The 17,500-nt window shown below is 38.9% G+C and overlaps 1 protein-coding gene across 1 annotated transcript in view; it reads right to left on the bottom strand.

Moving 5' to 3' along the window:
- The window catches only part of LOC106874268 (uncharacterized), a 64,748-nt gene that overhangs the window by 7,360 nt on the left and 39,888 nt on the right, over positions 1–17,500 (bottom strand). Inside the window, exons 2-3 of the mRNA XM_014921931.3 lie at positions 13,258–14,476; positions 7,155–7,773 (exon numbers count right to left, since the gene is read on the bottom strand). Of these exons, the coding sequence (XP_014777417.3) occupies positions 7,155–7,773; positions 13,258–14,476 (1,838 nt within the window). The remainder of the gene's footprint in view (positions 1–7,154; positions 7,774–13,257; positions 14,477–17,500) is intronic.

Raw genomic sequence — 17,500 nt, 5'->3', positions numbered from 1 at the left:
TATTTTTGAAATCTATTTATCTCTCTCTCTCTTTCTCTCTCTCTCTCTCTCTCTCTCTCTATATATATATATATATATATATATATATATATATACTATGTATACACACATACATTCACACATACATATATATATATATATATATATATATATATATATATATATATATATATATATATATATATATATATATATATATATGTATACAAACACACATGCACACATGCACATACACACATATACATAATATAGATGTGTGTATGTGTGAATGTATATATTGAATGTGTGTGTGTGTTTGCGTGTGTGTGTACGTGTGTACGTGTGTGTGTGCATGGTGGATATGGTGGTAACAGGGATTTAGTTGTTCGGTTGTATCTGAATTAATACCAAAGGTGCTGAGAATTTCAGACAAGTGTACTGGTAACGGAAAGAATAACCAGTGTGACACAATGTGTGACAATTCTATGCCATTGAATTACACGTTACAATCCATCCAACGGGATTCTGGACAGTTTCCGCCTGCACAGTTTTACTCACAAAATATGGGTCAATATGAATCTCTATGTAAAATGCAATGCAGAGAGGTCGAAACTGAGACTTCGTGGTTGCGAAGCAAGTTTCTTAAGCATTCAGTCAACCTACGCCTTCACACAAACGTACATGCACACACATACACACAAACACACACCTCTTATATACACAAGCACGCACACATACACACGCACACGCATACACACATGTATCAATGTATATATATATGTATATATATACATTTTCATAAAATCATTTATATGAATTTAATATATATATATATGTGTGTGTGTGTGTGTGTGTGTGTGTGTGTGTGTGTATGTGTGTGTGTGTGTAAGTGTGTGTGAGTGTATGTATATATATATATATATATATATATACAATGAGTATATACACATTCATGCATACATAATATATACATATATGAATGTGTGTGTGTGTATATGTGTGTTAGTTTGTGTGTGTGTGTGTAGTCTAATGGACCTTAAATGTTTTCCGTTTACTCCCAATATAAACACATTTTCCGCTAATTAAATACCAAGCGCCAAGCTAGAGATTGTATCGGAAGCAAACGATCTTCAACTTGTTTACGGTAAGTACGTCTTAAGTGTCCTTCAATTTATTGAAGAACGTGTAGGTGCGCACTACTTGCGACTTTCATTGCAGCTTGTGTAGTAATTATCATAAAAATAGCCGTGACTGCTGAAGACTAGAATAAGTTGGTAAAGTAAACACCAGAGATGTTTTGACCGACGCAGGAACTGCTGGAGTTTGTGGTTTTGCATGCTTTTCTAAATCCATAGCAATGCTGGAAACCTTTTTGTACCGTCAACAGGTATCTCAGGGTCATAAGCGTTTAACCCTTTAGCCTGTACCCTTCATCTGAATCGGGCACCGAGGACTGAGCTAGTCTTCACTTATGGAAGGATTCTAATTGCAGTGTTTTATCAACGACAGCCATCTTGAACTCGTTTCATCAGCTTTCTTCACTCGTCTGAATTCCAAATCTATCTTCTCCAGGAAATAACTCACCCACTTAGATGGAAAACTGCAGCAACCGACTTCAAAAGGGAATGAAATTAATTATGATTACATTCTCTGTTCAAATCCAACCGAAGCTTACCTCCAGTATTCACTTCTTAAGTGTTGAAAAAGATAATCGCTTGAACATTAGTGTCTCGTGTCCGAGGACTCGTAGGCCTGGTTACCTGGTTTCCATGGCGTGTAAGTGAATGTGATCACATCCTCACTGACATCGTGGCTGCATGGTCAAGAGAGTTTCTTGACCGCGCAGCCATGCACAATTATACATAAATTTACACATTTGTTTCATATATGGCTCTAAGCCAGCAGAGTCATAACGACCAGGCTGCTCCTTAACAGTGTAGTTAGGAGCTCTAACCCTTATACTGTTAAGTACACTCTCCATGGTTCTTTTCAATGGTTGATAATAACTTACCGGCACCACTCGAGTAAGGTAATTATTTAACCCATAAATGGAGCCCTAACAAGTACTCCTTGTCCGGGCCAGAGCAGACTGACATAAACCCTTTCCCTCTCCTCATATGTAAAATGAGAAATATGCTCACACATATAAACAGGGAGAAGGCGGGGAATGGAAAGAGGGGAAAACGTGAGCAACATTAAAAAGTCTGCTGTCAACTAAGTCAGCGTTGAATCAGCGACGCCATATCTGCGCCGCCAAAACGGCTGAGGCAAAACGTCTCATACCTCTACTACTGTTATTCAGCTACAAATTTGACTTGCCTCTTTTTCTTTTTATCTTCTTATTTTTGTCTGAGCTTACCTCTTCACCCCAATTGCCCTCTCTAACTTACTTCTAAATTTTCTCATATTTCTTTCTTGCTTTCTTTCTCATTTTCTCTCTCTCTCCCCCCCTCTCTCTCTTTCCTTCTTTCCATCTTTCTTTACTTCTTTCTTCCTTTCCTTCCTTCCTTCTTTCTTTCTTTCCTTCCTTCTTTACTTCATTCTTCGATCCTCCCTTCTTTCTTCCCTTCTTTCTTTCTTTCCTTCCTTCCTTCTTTCTTTCTTTCTTTCCTTCTTCTCTTCTTTCGTTCATTCCTTCCTTCTTTCCTTCCTTCCTTCCTTCCTTCTTTCTTTCCTCCATTCTTTCCTTCCTTCCTTCCTTCCTTCCTTCCTTCTTTCCTTCCTTCCTTCTTTCCTTTCTTCTTTCCTTCTTTCCTTTCTTCTTTCCTTCCTTCTTTTCTTTTTTCTTCCTTCTTTCCTTCTCCCTTTCTTTCTTTCCTTCCTTCTCTCTTTCCTTCATTCTTTACTTTCTTCCTTCTTTCTATCTTCCTTTCCTTCTTTCTTTCCTTTTCTCTTTCGTCCTTTCCTCCTTTCCTTCCCTCTGTTCTTTCTGTCTTTCTTTCTTTCCTTTCTTCTTCTTTTTCTTCTTCTTCGTCTTCTACCTTTTCTGTTTTTTTTCTTTTTCTCCTGCTTCTTCTCCCCCCCTTCCCCCATATTTTTCTTTTCATCTCTTTCTGTTATTTTATCTCTTCTCCATAAAACAACACTTCTGCTCCTCCGAACTTACCTACGCAATTCGTCATTCCCATTAGGAGCAGACACCTGTCCAATCAAGCTCATGATACACTCACTCACTCACACACACACACACATACACACACACATACACACACACGTACACACACACACACACACACACACATGATAATCTACGTGAAGTTATTAGTCATACAGCAGTAATCGTGCATCTAACTGTGCACAGATGTATGTATGTGTGTGTGTATATATATATATATATATATATATATATATATATATATATATATATATATATATATATATATATATATATATACATATATATATATATATATATATATATATATACAAGTATATATGTATATATATGTATATATACATATATGTATATATACATATATATATAAATAAATATATATGTATATATATATATATATATATATATATATATATATATATATATATATATATATATATATATATATATATAGAGAGAGAGAGAGAGAGAGAGAGAGAGAGAGAGAGAGAGAGAGAGATACATACATACTTACGTACACACACACACACACACTTATATACATATATACATACATACATACAACAATACTACTGTTGGTGTTGTTGAAATTCCATTGAAGGAGCCATGGATCTAGGTTAGAAACTCGCTCTTTTTCTATTGGTAAGAAATCTTGAAATACAACTGAATAATGGCATACATACACACATACATACATACATGCATACACACATATATACATCTGTATAGATACTTAGATACATACATATATCTGTATATATATATACTTAGATACATACATACATACATACATACATACACACATGCATACATCTGTATATATATATATATATACATACATACATACATACATACATACATACATGCATACATACATACATACTTACATACATGTAATGGGGCTGATGACAGGTCTAGTGGTCGGGCTGTTATTTTCATGGCCATAAGTCCATGAGTTCCATTCCTAGACGAGACGATTTGTTGTGCTTTTCATTTCACATTCTTTAAGTCCATTGTATTGAAATGTGTAACACTCGATGCTGGCGTTAGCACTCCCTCCTTCCACATGTGACAACATAGATTTTCAAATGAGAGTTTAGATCACTGGTTCTCAAACATTTTAATTTTTTTATCTATGGACCCCTTCGATTACTATTTTATTCTGGTGGACCCTCATAAAGAGCACTCCGTCGGTTACGACGACGAGGGTCCCAGCTGATACGAACAACGGGACAGCTTGCTCGTGAAATTAACGTGCAAGTGGCTGAGCATTCCACAGACACGTGTACCCTTAAGAAGTTCTCAGGGAGATTCAGCGTGACACAGAGTGTGACAAGGCCGGCCCTTTGAAATACAGGTACTACTCATTTTTGCCAGCTGAATGGACTGGAGCAACGTGGACACAACGCATCGTCGGGAATTGAACTCACGACTTTACAATCGTGAGCCAAATGCCTTAGCCACTAAGCCACGCACCCGTCTCGTTGACGCCCATAAGCAGTCAATGTTTAAAAACTAGTTTAGTAGATACTTCTTCTTTCAAAATTCCGCTTTTGCTTTTCACATATTCACTTGTGTAGGTTAGACTAAGAAAAACATCAGAGAAAGAAACCTTGCTGTTTTCTGCAATAATACATTTTAAGTAAAAATTGTTTCATGGATCCTGAATATACTACTGTTGGCCCCCATTTTACTATTTTGCTTGCGTAAACCCACACCCCACTCCAGCCAAAAACTTATATGAACCTCGGTTGAAAACCACTTGTTTAGATGGTCGAGGAGGTGTTTAAGTTTGCTCGTGAATACAATGGCAACTAAAGCAATGAGTAAGAGCATGCTACATGGACGGACGCAAGACATCCTGGGTTCCGAATGATAGCATGTAATAACAGTCAAGCACATACGAAGAGGAAATCAGTCACCGCTGGTATACTGGAAAGAAAGGAACGAGCATTCTCTTGTGTTGCTAACAGTTTGCCTGACTTAATAGAAACCCATTATACGCAAAACGTAAATGGTATCATATTAAAATAACCATGTGTGTATATACGTATACATGTATGTATATATGTATGTATGTGTGGATGGATGGATGGATGGATGGATGGATGGATGGATGGATGGATGGATGAGTGCGCGCGCGTGTGCTTGTGTGTATTTGCATGTTCTTTTATTCTTTTACTTGTTTCAATCATTTGACTGCGGCCATGTTGGTGCACCACCTTTAGTCGAACAAATCGCCTCCAGGACTTATTCTTTGTAAGCCTAGTACTTATTCTATCGGTTTCATTAGCCGAACCGCTATTTGACGGGGACGTAAACTCACAAACATCGGTTGTCAAGCGATGGTGTGTGGGGGCCAAACGCAGACACAAATAACAAACACACACATACATTCACACACACACACACACACACACACACACACACACACACACACACATATATATATATATATATATATATATATATATATATATATATATATATATATATACGGCGGGCTTCTTTCCTTCTTTGTCTACCAAATCCACTCACAGGGCTTTAGTAAAAGACACTTGCCCAAGGTGCCACGCTGTGGGATTGAACCCGGAACCATGTGTTTGGGAAGCAATCTTCTTACCACACAGTCACTCTTGCGCCTGTGCATACACATTTACGAATATGCAGCTGGCACTCCGCGCCGTCGCTGTTCTGAGGCTTTCCTGGTGTTTTTGTTCTTTCAGGTAGAATTTCGCTAAAATGAATGCAGAAGATGAAGAGCTCTAAGTACTGCAGATCATGGCATCAGCTACTCACAAGCAACTGATTGTTCCCCCCATAATATATACAGTTCTTTTACTTTCGTTTATTAAACAAAAACGTTCATGTGTATATGTGTATATATCATGTGTATATATATATATATATACACACACACACACACCAATGAGTGTGCCGTGTGTACTTGTGTGTGTGTAGTTTATTGTTCCGTTAAGGTAACATCAACAAAAAGGTACTCCACCCAGTGAGAGATAAATATCATTTAACGTACATAGTATAAAGATATGAGCTACTTCTACTTTCTTGCTTCTCCTAAGCAAGAAATTTATATTAGTAGTTGGTGTTTTTATACTGTGTCCATTAAATGGTGCGTGTGCGTGTGCGTGTGCGAAGCATGTTCATACTTCAAAGATACGAGGGCAGTGGTGCTGAAAAGTTCCTGGCTTTAAAGGTGTCGCGAAAGGCCTGGTTCAAGGCCCAACCTTCGGAGTTCTTTTATAGGGCTTAGAAAAACTGAAGGACCGCTGCAATAAGTGTGTGAATCTGAGAGGAGAATATGTTGAATGTTGAATAAAATCATAATAAGCTGATCCTCGTGTATTTTCTTTTACCCCAACCAGAAACTATTTTCCTTTACACAAAACCAGAAGCTATTCAGCATAGTTCCTCGTTTGGGGTAAAAGAAAATATCGTGGCACTCCATCGGTTACGACGACGAGGAATCCAGTTGATCCGATCAATGGAACAGCCTGTTCGTGAAATTAACGTGCAAGGGGCTGAGCGCTCCACAGACACGTGTACCCTTAACGTAGTTCTCGGGGAGATTCAGCGTGACACAGAGTGTGACAAGGTTGACCCTTTGAATTACAGGCACAACAGAAACAAGAAAGAGTGAGAGAAAGTTGTGGTGAAAGAGTACAGCAGCGTTCGCACCACCACCACCCCCTGCCGGGGCCTCGTGAAGCTTTAAATGTTTTCGCTCAATAAACACTCACAACGCCTAGTTTGGGAATCGAAACAGCGATCGTATAACCGCGAGTCCACTGCCCTAACCACTGCGCCATTGCACTTCCACAAAAGAAAATACAAGAGGATATATCTACATAGAGCGTTAGCTTTCTTAGCACAAGACAGAGAGCAGTTTAAGTAAACAGATTCATACTAGGGTCCTGTATTTGAGAGATGAGTTTCATATATGAAAATAATATACAGGCGGTGCTCCAGCATGACTGCAGTCAAATGACTGAAACAAGTGAAAGAATGAACGAATAAGAGAATAAATAAGAAGGTAACTGACCTTTAAACCTGTTACATTTCTTGGCATTTTACAAAGTGTTTGTTCACTGAAACTCAGGATCAATTGTTTTGTTTGTACATATTCCCGTAACCAGCGTAGTTTGCAATCACAATCAAGGGGGTTGTCCGATAGAACAACCGAAGCGCCAGGGACCAGCACACGGAGGATACTTTTCTCTAATGTCACCAATTCATTTGCAGCCAATGACAAATACACTATGAAGATATCTCGCCGTTTCGTTTCTTTCAGGGATGTTAACAGGTTTCGATTCAGATCAACGTAGTGGAGTCTGCGCATTGGAGCTAAAATATCAAAGTTGAATGTTGAAAGCTTGTTATTAGCAAATTCAAATCGAAATAAATTCGGTGTGTCTTCGAATGTTTTTTCATCGATGCTGCTTATTTGGTTAAAGGTAAATACGGCTTTTTGAAGATTGCCCAATCCAGAAAAAATTCCTTCTTCCAAAGAACGTAATCTGTTCTTCGCTAGATTTAGATGAGAGAGTGATTTCTGTATGTGAAATTGCCCAACGGTCAGTCTTTCCAAATCGTTGTTGTTTAAAAGCAATGTACTTAAATACGGCATTCGTTGGAACGTTTCATTATGAAGGGCCCGTATCCTGGAATAGAAATGAAAAAGAAAATAATATAGCTTAGGCGTATGTCACAATGCATAGCATTATAAATATTTTATTTTAAAAAGGGATCACCTAAAGAAATATATATATATATATATATATATATATATATATATATATATATATATATATATATATATATATAATATGCAGGCGTGGGTGTGAAGTTTGATCCCCAACCACATGGTTCCTGGGTCAGTCTCACGGTATATGTATTCTACTATAGACTCGGGCCGACCAAACACTTTCGAGTAGATTTGGTAGACGGAAACTGAAAGAAATCCATCGTATGTATCTCGTAAATATATATATACACACATATATATATATATATATATATATATATATATATATATATATATACATATGCGTGTGTGTGTGTGTTTATATTCTATCCTTTTTTCTTTCTTTTCTGTTACTTGTTTCAGTCATTTGACTGCAGCCATGCTGGAGCACCATCTTTAATCGAACAAATTGACTCCAGGACTTATTCTTTGTAAGCCTAGTACTTATTCTATTTGTCTCTTTTGCCAAAATGCTAAATTACGAGGACATAACCAATATCGGTTGTCAAGCAATGATGGGTGGGGACAGACAAATACACAAGCATATATATTGGTACTTTCCATCTACCAAATCCATTCACAAGGCTTTCGTTGGCTCGAGGTTACAGTAGAAGACACTTGGTCAAGGTTCCACACAGTGGAACTGAACCCGGGACCATGTGGTTGGGAAGTAAGCTTCTTACCTCACTGCCACGCCTGCACCTATATACACACAGACACAGACACAGACACACACACACACACACACATGTATATATATATATATATATATATATATATATATATATATATATATATATATATATATATACATACATATATATGTGCGCCTCTGTGCGTATATGTGTGTGCGCGCATGCGTTTGTCCCCTACTGCCACTTCTCAACCAGTGTTGGTACGTTTGCGCCTCATTAAGTTAGCGGTTCGAGGCCTTGAAAAAAATAAGTACCGGGGTCCATTCTTTCGACTAAAATTCTTTAAGGTGGTGCTCCAGCATGGCCGCAGTCTAATGACTGAAACAAGTGAAAGATAAACGCTAAATGCTATTTCGATACGTAGTAACCAACCAATAAGAGAGTGGATTTGGTTGACCCATCCGAGAGAGGAATGGAATGTATATCTTAGCCTTATGCTTTTTGTTCTAATCTAGTGTTTTCTGCTCTCAGTACCAATCCAAAGGAGATGGGATTTAGAAAATTACTATTTGTAAATCTCACAACACGAGATATTCAGCAACAGTACTTTGGAGTAAAGATTGTTTGCCAACATAAGATGGCAGTCCTGGTTTTGAATGAATGTTGCTGTAATTTAGCCCCAGGAGACATCTTTTCTAGCTCGCTATACGACACGATCTGTGTCCTTATATTTTCGAACAAGGGAATCTAGCACCCCCACGATGTTTCCTGGGGCTAAATTACAGCAACATTCGTCCTAAACCAGGACTGCCATGTTATGTTGGCAAATAATCGAGATGGGCTTTGTTCTACATTCTTTGGGGGTCTGTAACTAAAGTAAATACTAGTCTAGGTCCGTATATGAGACGTTTTGGCACAGCTGTTATGGCGTCGCTGATTCAACGCTGAATAATTTAACATCAGATGCTTTAATGCTTCTCTCATTCTCTCCCACCTCCCTCCTATTCCTCGCTCTTTCTCTCCTCGTCTATCCCCTCCCATTCCTTGTTTATGTAGGTGAACTTATTTCTTTACGTGAATGAAGAGAGGGCGTGTCCACGCCAATCATGTTCATTCAATAAACAGTAATGTCTTCCTCTCTTTCCCTCTTCCTTATTCTTTCTATCTGTATTTGTATATTTCTGCACATGTGTGCATGTGTGTGTGTAACTCAGAGGTATTCATTCGAGTCTTTGCATCCTGATCTCAAATCTAGTTGAAGCCAACGCTGCTTTTCATCACTCCTTGGTTGATAAAATAACGTACCAGTAAAATGCTGGGGAGGACATAATCATCTAAACCGCCCATCCCCACATTTAAAGTCGCTGGCCCTTTGCCTCAGTTGGAAACAGTTCTTACATCACATCTGTGTATTGATAAAATCAACGAAACGTTGAACAAAATGTCTAACGGATTCTAACTGCGGCCCTTTACTTTCTGTTTTCAAATGTCGCTCCGGTCGACTTTGCCTTTCATCCTACCGGGATCGATAAAACAAAGTGTTAATCAAGTATTTAATTCGACTTTATGCCTTTCCCTCTGAATTTTTATAGCGTGGAATTCTTTAGGGAGTCAATAAAAGAAAATACCATTGGTGTAATGGTGTCATTTTAAACGACTTCGCTTCTCCTTTATGTGTGGCCTTCCTCAAATCACTGTCAGACATGAATATAAATTCTTACCTTGCTGCAAGGACAATACATTTAGTAAAGGAAAGGAATTAGACCAGGGATTCAACCATTTTTTACCTATGGGTCCCTTTGAATACTATTATATTTTGGTGGACCCCCTCCATAGCCATTCAGGGTTTAAAAAACTAGTTTTATAGATATTTCTTTCAAAATGCCCAATTTGTTTTTCACGCATTAACTTGTCTCGGTTGAACTATGTAAAATGTTCGAGAAAGAAACCAGGCCATTTCTTGCAATAAATACCAATACATTCATCTAAAGCAAATTTTTTTCATGGGCTCATTGTCAGTCCACAATTTGCTATTTTGTAGAGTGGACCCACAAAAATCTTCTATGGACCATCAGGGACAATATGGACCCTGGTTGAGAACCATTGATTTAGACCAGTGGTTCCCAAACTTTTTCAGGGTGCCGTCTTCTTGGCATCCAGGCCACATTCCTAGCGCCTCCTTCCCTCCTCACCACAAATATAGACCACTTTCTGCAGCAAATACAAAACAACTGTATTTCACAAATAAAACTTAAACCTAATTAAACTATTAATATATTTTCTTTTACATCTATCACCCCATTTTGGCCACCCCATTATCATCCCACTTTGCACCAAGGGGGAAGTTCTGCTCACTTTGGGACCACTGATTTAGAAGGTTGAATCTGCTCGGACACACGACAGATTTTAGAGAGGTGGGGAAAAAACTCGACCTCGAGAGGATTTATACTCAGAGAGCAAAATGACAAAATGCTATAAGAAATCCATTAATGTTGAGAGCGATGTGAGACATAGTAATATTTTGTATCTATTTCAGTCATTGGATTGCAGCCATGCTGGAGCACCGCATTGACCACATACCTTTTTCTTTCTTTTTTTTTCTTTTTTTCTAAATCTGGCACTTATTCTATTGATCTCTTTTGCCGAGCCGCTAAGTCACGGAGCCTAAAACCAATGCCAGTTGACAAGTGGAGAGAAAGGGACAAACACAAGCAAAAAGACACACACACACACACACACACACACACACACACACACACATACACACACACACATACGACGAGTTTCCGCATAGTTTCAGCCAACCAATTTTACTCAGAAGGCATTGGTCACCCTTGAATATTGCAAAAGACTCTTGCCCTCACAGTAGAGTCAGGTAAAAATTTTACAGGAACCATTAAGTATCTCAAAACTCTCTGAATGCAGAAGACCGTTTCCACTGACATGAGTATTAGACAAAGCACTGTCTCACACGGTTCACACACACGTATGTACACACACATACTCACTGTTTCACGCACATGTACACACATACACATACGCACACACAGTTACTTTTTTTCAAAACTCAAAGGCTCAGAAGGACGGTTGCTCGGTTTCCATGGCATATAAGTGACCGAAGTCACAAGAATCCTGGTGGTTATGATGCCACTCTGTCGCAGGGTCCAAGACCAGCAATTTTCGAGTCGAGGAGGTCAAATCGATTGCCTCGACCCCCCCAGTACTTGGTTAGTACTATATTTTGTCAACCCCGAAGCGATGAAATATAGAGTTGACCTCGACAGGATTTGAACTCAGAACGTAAAGAGCTGGAAGAAATGCCGCTAAGCATTTTGTTCGACGCGCTAACAACGTTGCCAGCTTATTGCTATATACAGTCATGCTACCATTTATTGTAGCTTCAATAACACGATATATTTTTTAAATAATATTGCTGACATCTCCAAATCGACATTGGTGTTAATTGTTCCAACATTCTACCGCCTTTACCAAAATTGTTATTGTGACTTAGTGGTCAGGGTGTTCGACTCATGTTTGTAAGATTGCGGTTTCGATTCCTGGACTGGGCGATGCGTTGTGTTTTTGAGCAAAACGCTACATTTCAGATTACTCCAGTCCTCTCAGCTATCAAAAATGAGTAATCCGACAACGGACCATCATCCAGTCCGGTGGGAGAGGGGAATATATGCTCCACAGAATCCAGGGAAGGAAGTTACAAGGTAAGATGGTGACTCAGGAAAATCTCCCGAACACAGGCCCTCGCGAGACACGTTTTTGTATTCATCGATCGAAAGGATGAATTACGTACATCGTACTGTAAATCCCGACTGGTTGGAATTCGATATTCAACCACATCGAAATACGATGGTGATATTGATTTCTATATTGCTTGACCGACAACCTTTTCCAATTCACCATTCTTCCAATAATTATCCGTTACTGAATAATGTCCGTTCACTAGCTTTGTTTCTTCTCTAACAATGGTTTCTACTTCATCTATAAGTTATCACCCTGTACGCCACCTTCCCCTAACTCAACAAATTACATTCGATTGACTATGAAGTGTTAAAAAAACATTGTTTACACCGGAAGAAAGAATGATTCGAATGTAAATTAGAATTGCAGTCTTCCGGCTGCTAAATTGTTCCTCTTTTTGACTTTGGTCTCAACAACGAAAATGGAATTTAAAGCAAGAACAAATAAAAATGAATATATTTTAAACCTAAGAAAATTAGATGTTCTGTACTTTTAGTTCACTTGCGGAAAAGAAAACTCACGAAGTTTCGAAATGTTATTTCTTACTGTGTTATTTTAAGATTATGTTGTTTCATTCACTTATTGCAAAGATAATTGTTTGATTAAGTAAACAATAGAAATTATATATTTAAAGAAATTGTCTCAGTTTTGAACTTAATAATATAACTGTTTCCTCTTGCAAAAAGGTGGCGAGCTGACAGAATCGTTAACACTGCAGGCAAAATGCTTAGCGGCATTTTCCCGATTTTATGTTCTGAGTTCAAATTCCATCTAGGTCCACTTTGCCTTTTATCCTTTCGGGGTCCATTTGTCCTCTTCCACAAAATTTCAGACCTTGTACCTATAGTAAGAAAGAGTTATTATCTGTCAAGTCATGCACACTGCTAGACTAAGCAACAGTTTTGAAAAGAATAGGTATGAAAATGTGGAAATGGTCGTTTGGGAGCCAATAAAGCGTTGGGACGTTGACAGGAAAATCTTGCGAAGCACTACTCTAAATAGTCACTAACCTGTTGTGTCCGATGTTGAGAAATTTCAAATGTGGTGCCTCATGGAAGACTTGAGGTAAAATCTCTCCGATTTGGTTAAACTGGAGATTCAACCATGTCAGTTGAGAAAGCTGGTTCAACTTTCCTACGCTGAAAGCTCTGGCATCGAGATGTCTTATAGAATTATTGGCTAAATTCAGTTCCCTCATGTGAGTTAAGCCTAAAAAACTATCGTTGTAAATCGCAGACAACTTGTTAAAGCTGAGATTAATCCTCAGCAGAGAAATGGTCGAAGAAAACAGACCTTTTGAGATATTTTCGAGCCAGTTTAAAGAGAGATTGAGTTCTTCAAGAGTGGATACTCTATAAAACGGCATTGTGTCTAAATTCGATATGAAATTGTCTGCTAGATTCAGGTTCTTCAGTTTATACTGGCGATCAAAACAGCGGAATGGTAATTTGGTAATCTTATTACTGTAAAGATCAATCGTTTCCAAGTGCTCTAAGTTATCAAAGAAAGTTTTGTTCAAATTCGATAAGAAATTATGAGACAAGTAGAGCTCACGTAAGGCATTCGGTCTTGAAATCATATCATTTGGTAGAACCCAAAAACGATTACCCTTCAAGGAAAGGACCTCTAGACTTTGCAAGTTTCGGAACCATTCAGGCCGTAATAATTTTAAACGATTCTTATCCAAACGAATGACCTTCAATTTACTGTTTTGGTAAAACACGTTCCTTGGCATATCATTTAGATTATTCCGCGACAGATCAACCACTTCCAAAAAACGCAAAGAATTAAATAAACCGCTATATATTCTACTTATTCGATTAGTGTCCAGATAGATTTCGACTATTTTTCGTGTCCATTGAAAGAATCTTTCATTGATATAAGCAATTTTGTTATTAGAAAGACGAATTTCTTGTAAATTTGGAAGACCTTGTAATGCCGCACTGGATAAATATTGGATATTGTTCTTTCGTAAGTTGAGATTGATTAATTCAGTAATATTTTGAAACAAATGTGGACTGAGGAACCGGATTCTATTTCCTACCAGTGCTAGATCTTGAAGTCGGGGAGCTCTCCGAAAACTTGATGCATCGATTTGTGTCAGATATCCTGCGCTAACTTCTTTTGGTTTAGATGGTAGCTGAAGACTAGAATAGCTTTGCTCACGGGCCAGCTCCGAATCAAATACTGGGTGTCGAATTTCACCGTAGACAGACAGACGAACGACATCTTTAAAAAGAGAGAAAGAAAAAGCTTATTTAAAATAATGATTTCAAATGGTTTCAAATTTTGGCACAGGGCCAGCAATTTTTTAGGGAAGGGTTTAAGTCGATTGCATCGACCCCAGTATTCAACTGGTACTTATTCTATCGACCTCGAAAGGATGAAAGGCTAAGTCGACCTCGGCAAAATTTGAACAACTCATTTCAAAAACAAATATGAATACATTGGACAATGATAGGAGATATCGCCGCCACTAGGAAAAAAAATGTTAAGACATTTCAATGGTGGAAGAGCAGGAAGTGATTTGACCCTCTGTTGGTCCGGTTGAATATTAAAACACCGTTAGCGTGATTTACGTCTGGTATTTTATTTTATTTTATTTCTCATTTGCTTTACAATTATTTATCAAGAGTTTCTGTACAATTTGTTTTTCAAGACATTTTAAACTTACAGAATGAAAATTCCAAGTATTGGATAATTGAAAAAGAACGGAAAATCTACTGAGGCAGGCAAACAAAAAGAGCAGGCATTTTATTTGATAAACCATTTGGTGTTTACTATCTAGTCGTTGTCACTGCTTGCATTCTCGCCCTCGTCCCCCTTCACCAAGCGGTAAGCAAAAACCATGAATGATGCAAGCAGGTGGGTTTCAAACACATCTGACAGCTATTCGTTGTCTTTCGATCCTTTGATCTGGAGCACAATGTGCATCTTTGTTGAGTTTTTCACAGGAGGGGTTGTGTGGTAAGTAGCATGCTCCCCAACCACATGGTTCCGGGTTCAGTCCCACTGCGTGGCTCCTTGGGCAAGTGTCTTCTACTATAGCCTCGAGCCGACCAAAGCCTTGTGAGTGGATTTGGTAGACGGAAACTGGAAGAAGCCCGTCGTATATATGTATATGTATATATATATATATATATATATATATATATATATATATATATATATATATATATATATATATATATATTTATTTATATATATACACACAGACACACACACACACACACACACACACACACACATATATATATATATATATGTGTGTGTGTCTGTGTGTGTGTGTGTGTGTGTGTGTGTGTGTGTGTGTGTGTGTGTGTGTGTGTTTGTGTTTGTGTGTTTGTGTGCCTGTGTTTTTCCCCCAACATCGCTTGACAACCGATTGTGGTGTGTTCACGTCCCCGTAATTAGCGGTTCGGCAAAAGAGAACGATAGAATAAGTACTAGGCTTACAAAGAATAAGTCCTGGGGTCGATTTGCTCGACTAAAGGTGCTGCTCCAGCATGGCCACAGTCAAATGACTGAAACAAGTAAAAGAGTAAAAGAGACAGCGCTTTGGATCTAATTCTTCCAAAGTCACCATAATGATGTGTTATAAAAACGAGAACAACACAAATTTAGGACACGCATATAAGCTAATAAAGGAAATGTTTTAGAAAGGTGCGGAGGGGGTTTGCTACACTCCGAGATGCAATTACTGCACATATACTCCCTCCTTTTGCCAACAGCAGACTGAGCAGCCTAATGGATCAACTCTGTAGACATTGGCAAGAAATTATATGGGAGGATACTTGTTTCACTGTTACCAGACGTAAGATATTTATAAAGAAACATCACTTGGGGCAAGCCACACCCCGCTGCACCAGCCGAGGGTTAATAAGAGCAATGTATGGCAAACGGAAAGATAAAAGTTTAAGATAACGAGGGGCGGGGTAATGGAGGCGAAAATGAGAAATAAGATTAAATAAAAATTACACATCATTCGGAAATTGAAACGGATTCAAAGCGATGTATAACTTAAATGCTCTTTTGAAGAATTTTAATTCTTGCTTTCGACTGTTCTTCCTACTTAGTCAACTGGATTTGTATGTATGTGTGTATGTCTTTTATAGCTTCATTGGCTCAACCGGTACTTTGCCGATAACCATCTCTTTGCCGATAACCATCTCTTTGCCGATAACCATCTCTTATTTGCCTGGGTAGAGGCGCAACGGCCCAGTGGTTAAGGCAGCGGACTCGCGGTCATAGGATCGCGGTTTCGATTCCCAGACCGGGCGTTGTGAGTGTTTATTGAGCGAAAACACCTAAAGCTCCACGAGACTCTGGCATGGGATGGTGGCGAACCCTGCTGTACTCTTTCACCACATCTTACTCTTACTTCATGTTTCTGTTGTGCCTGTAATTCAAAGGGTCAGCCTCGTCACACTGTGTCACGCTGAATATCCCCGAGAACTACGTTAAGGGTACACGTGTCTGTGGATTGCTCAGTCACTTGCACGTTAATTTCACGAGCAGGCTGTTCCGTTGATCGGATCAACTGGAACCCTCGACGTCGTAAGCGACGGAGTGCCAACATTTGCCTGGACTTCATCGCTTTTGTTGAGGTTTAGGTATCTGATTCGGTCTTAGATCTCACTACTTGTATGTATTATGTGCCTTTTTTAAACATTCTTATCCATTAACCAGACACACACGCACACACACACACACACACATGCAAAAGGAGTGGCTGTGTGGTAAGAAGTTTGCTTCCCAACCACATGGTTCCGGGTTCAGTTCCATTGAATGGCACCTTAGGCAAATGTCTTCTACTGTAACCTCGGACCAACCGAAGCCTTGTGAGTGGATTTGGTGGATGGAAACTGAAAGAATCCCGTTGCGCGCGTGTGCGTGTGTGCATGTTTGTGTTTGCCCTCAACAGCACTTAACAATCGGTGTTATTATGTTTACTTCCCCTTAACTTAGAGGCTCGGCAAAAGAAACCGACAGAATGAACACCAAGATTTAAAAAAGATAAGTACTGTAGTCGATCCGTTCGACAAAGGTTTTGCAAGGCAGTGCTCCAGCAGGGCCACAATCTAATGGCTGGAAAGTGAAAGAGAGAGGGAGGAAGAGAGGATAGAGGAAGAAGAGAGAAAGAGAGAGGCAGAAAGCGTAGAAAAGAGAGGGAGAAGGAGAGAGAGAAGGAGAGAGAGCAAGGGAGAAAGATAGGGGGAGGGAGGAGAAGAGAGAAAGGATAGAGGGAGATAG

This window comes from Octopus bimaculoides, chromosome 7, assembly GCF_046866305.1.
Source record: "Octopus bimaculoides isolate indiv1 chromosome 7, ASM4686630v1, whole genome shotgun sequence".
In the NCBI taxonomy this organism is placed as follows: Eukaryota; Metazoa; Mollusca; class Cephalopoda; order Octopoda; family Octopodidae; genus Octopus; species Octopus bimaculoides.
This window is presented reverse-complemented; position numbering and strand designations above follow the sequence as displayed.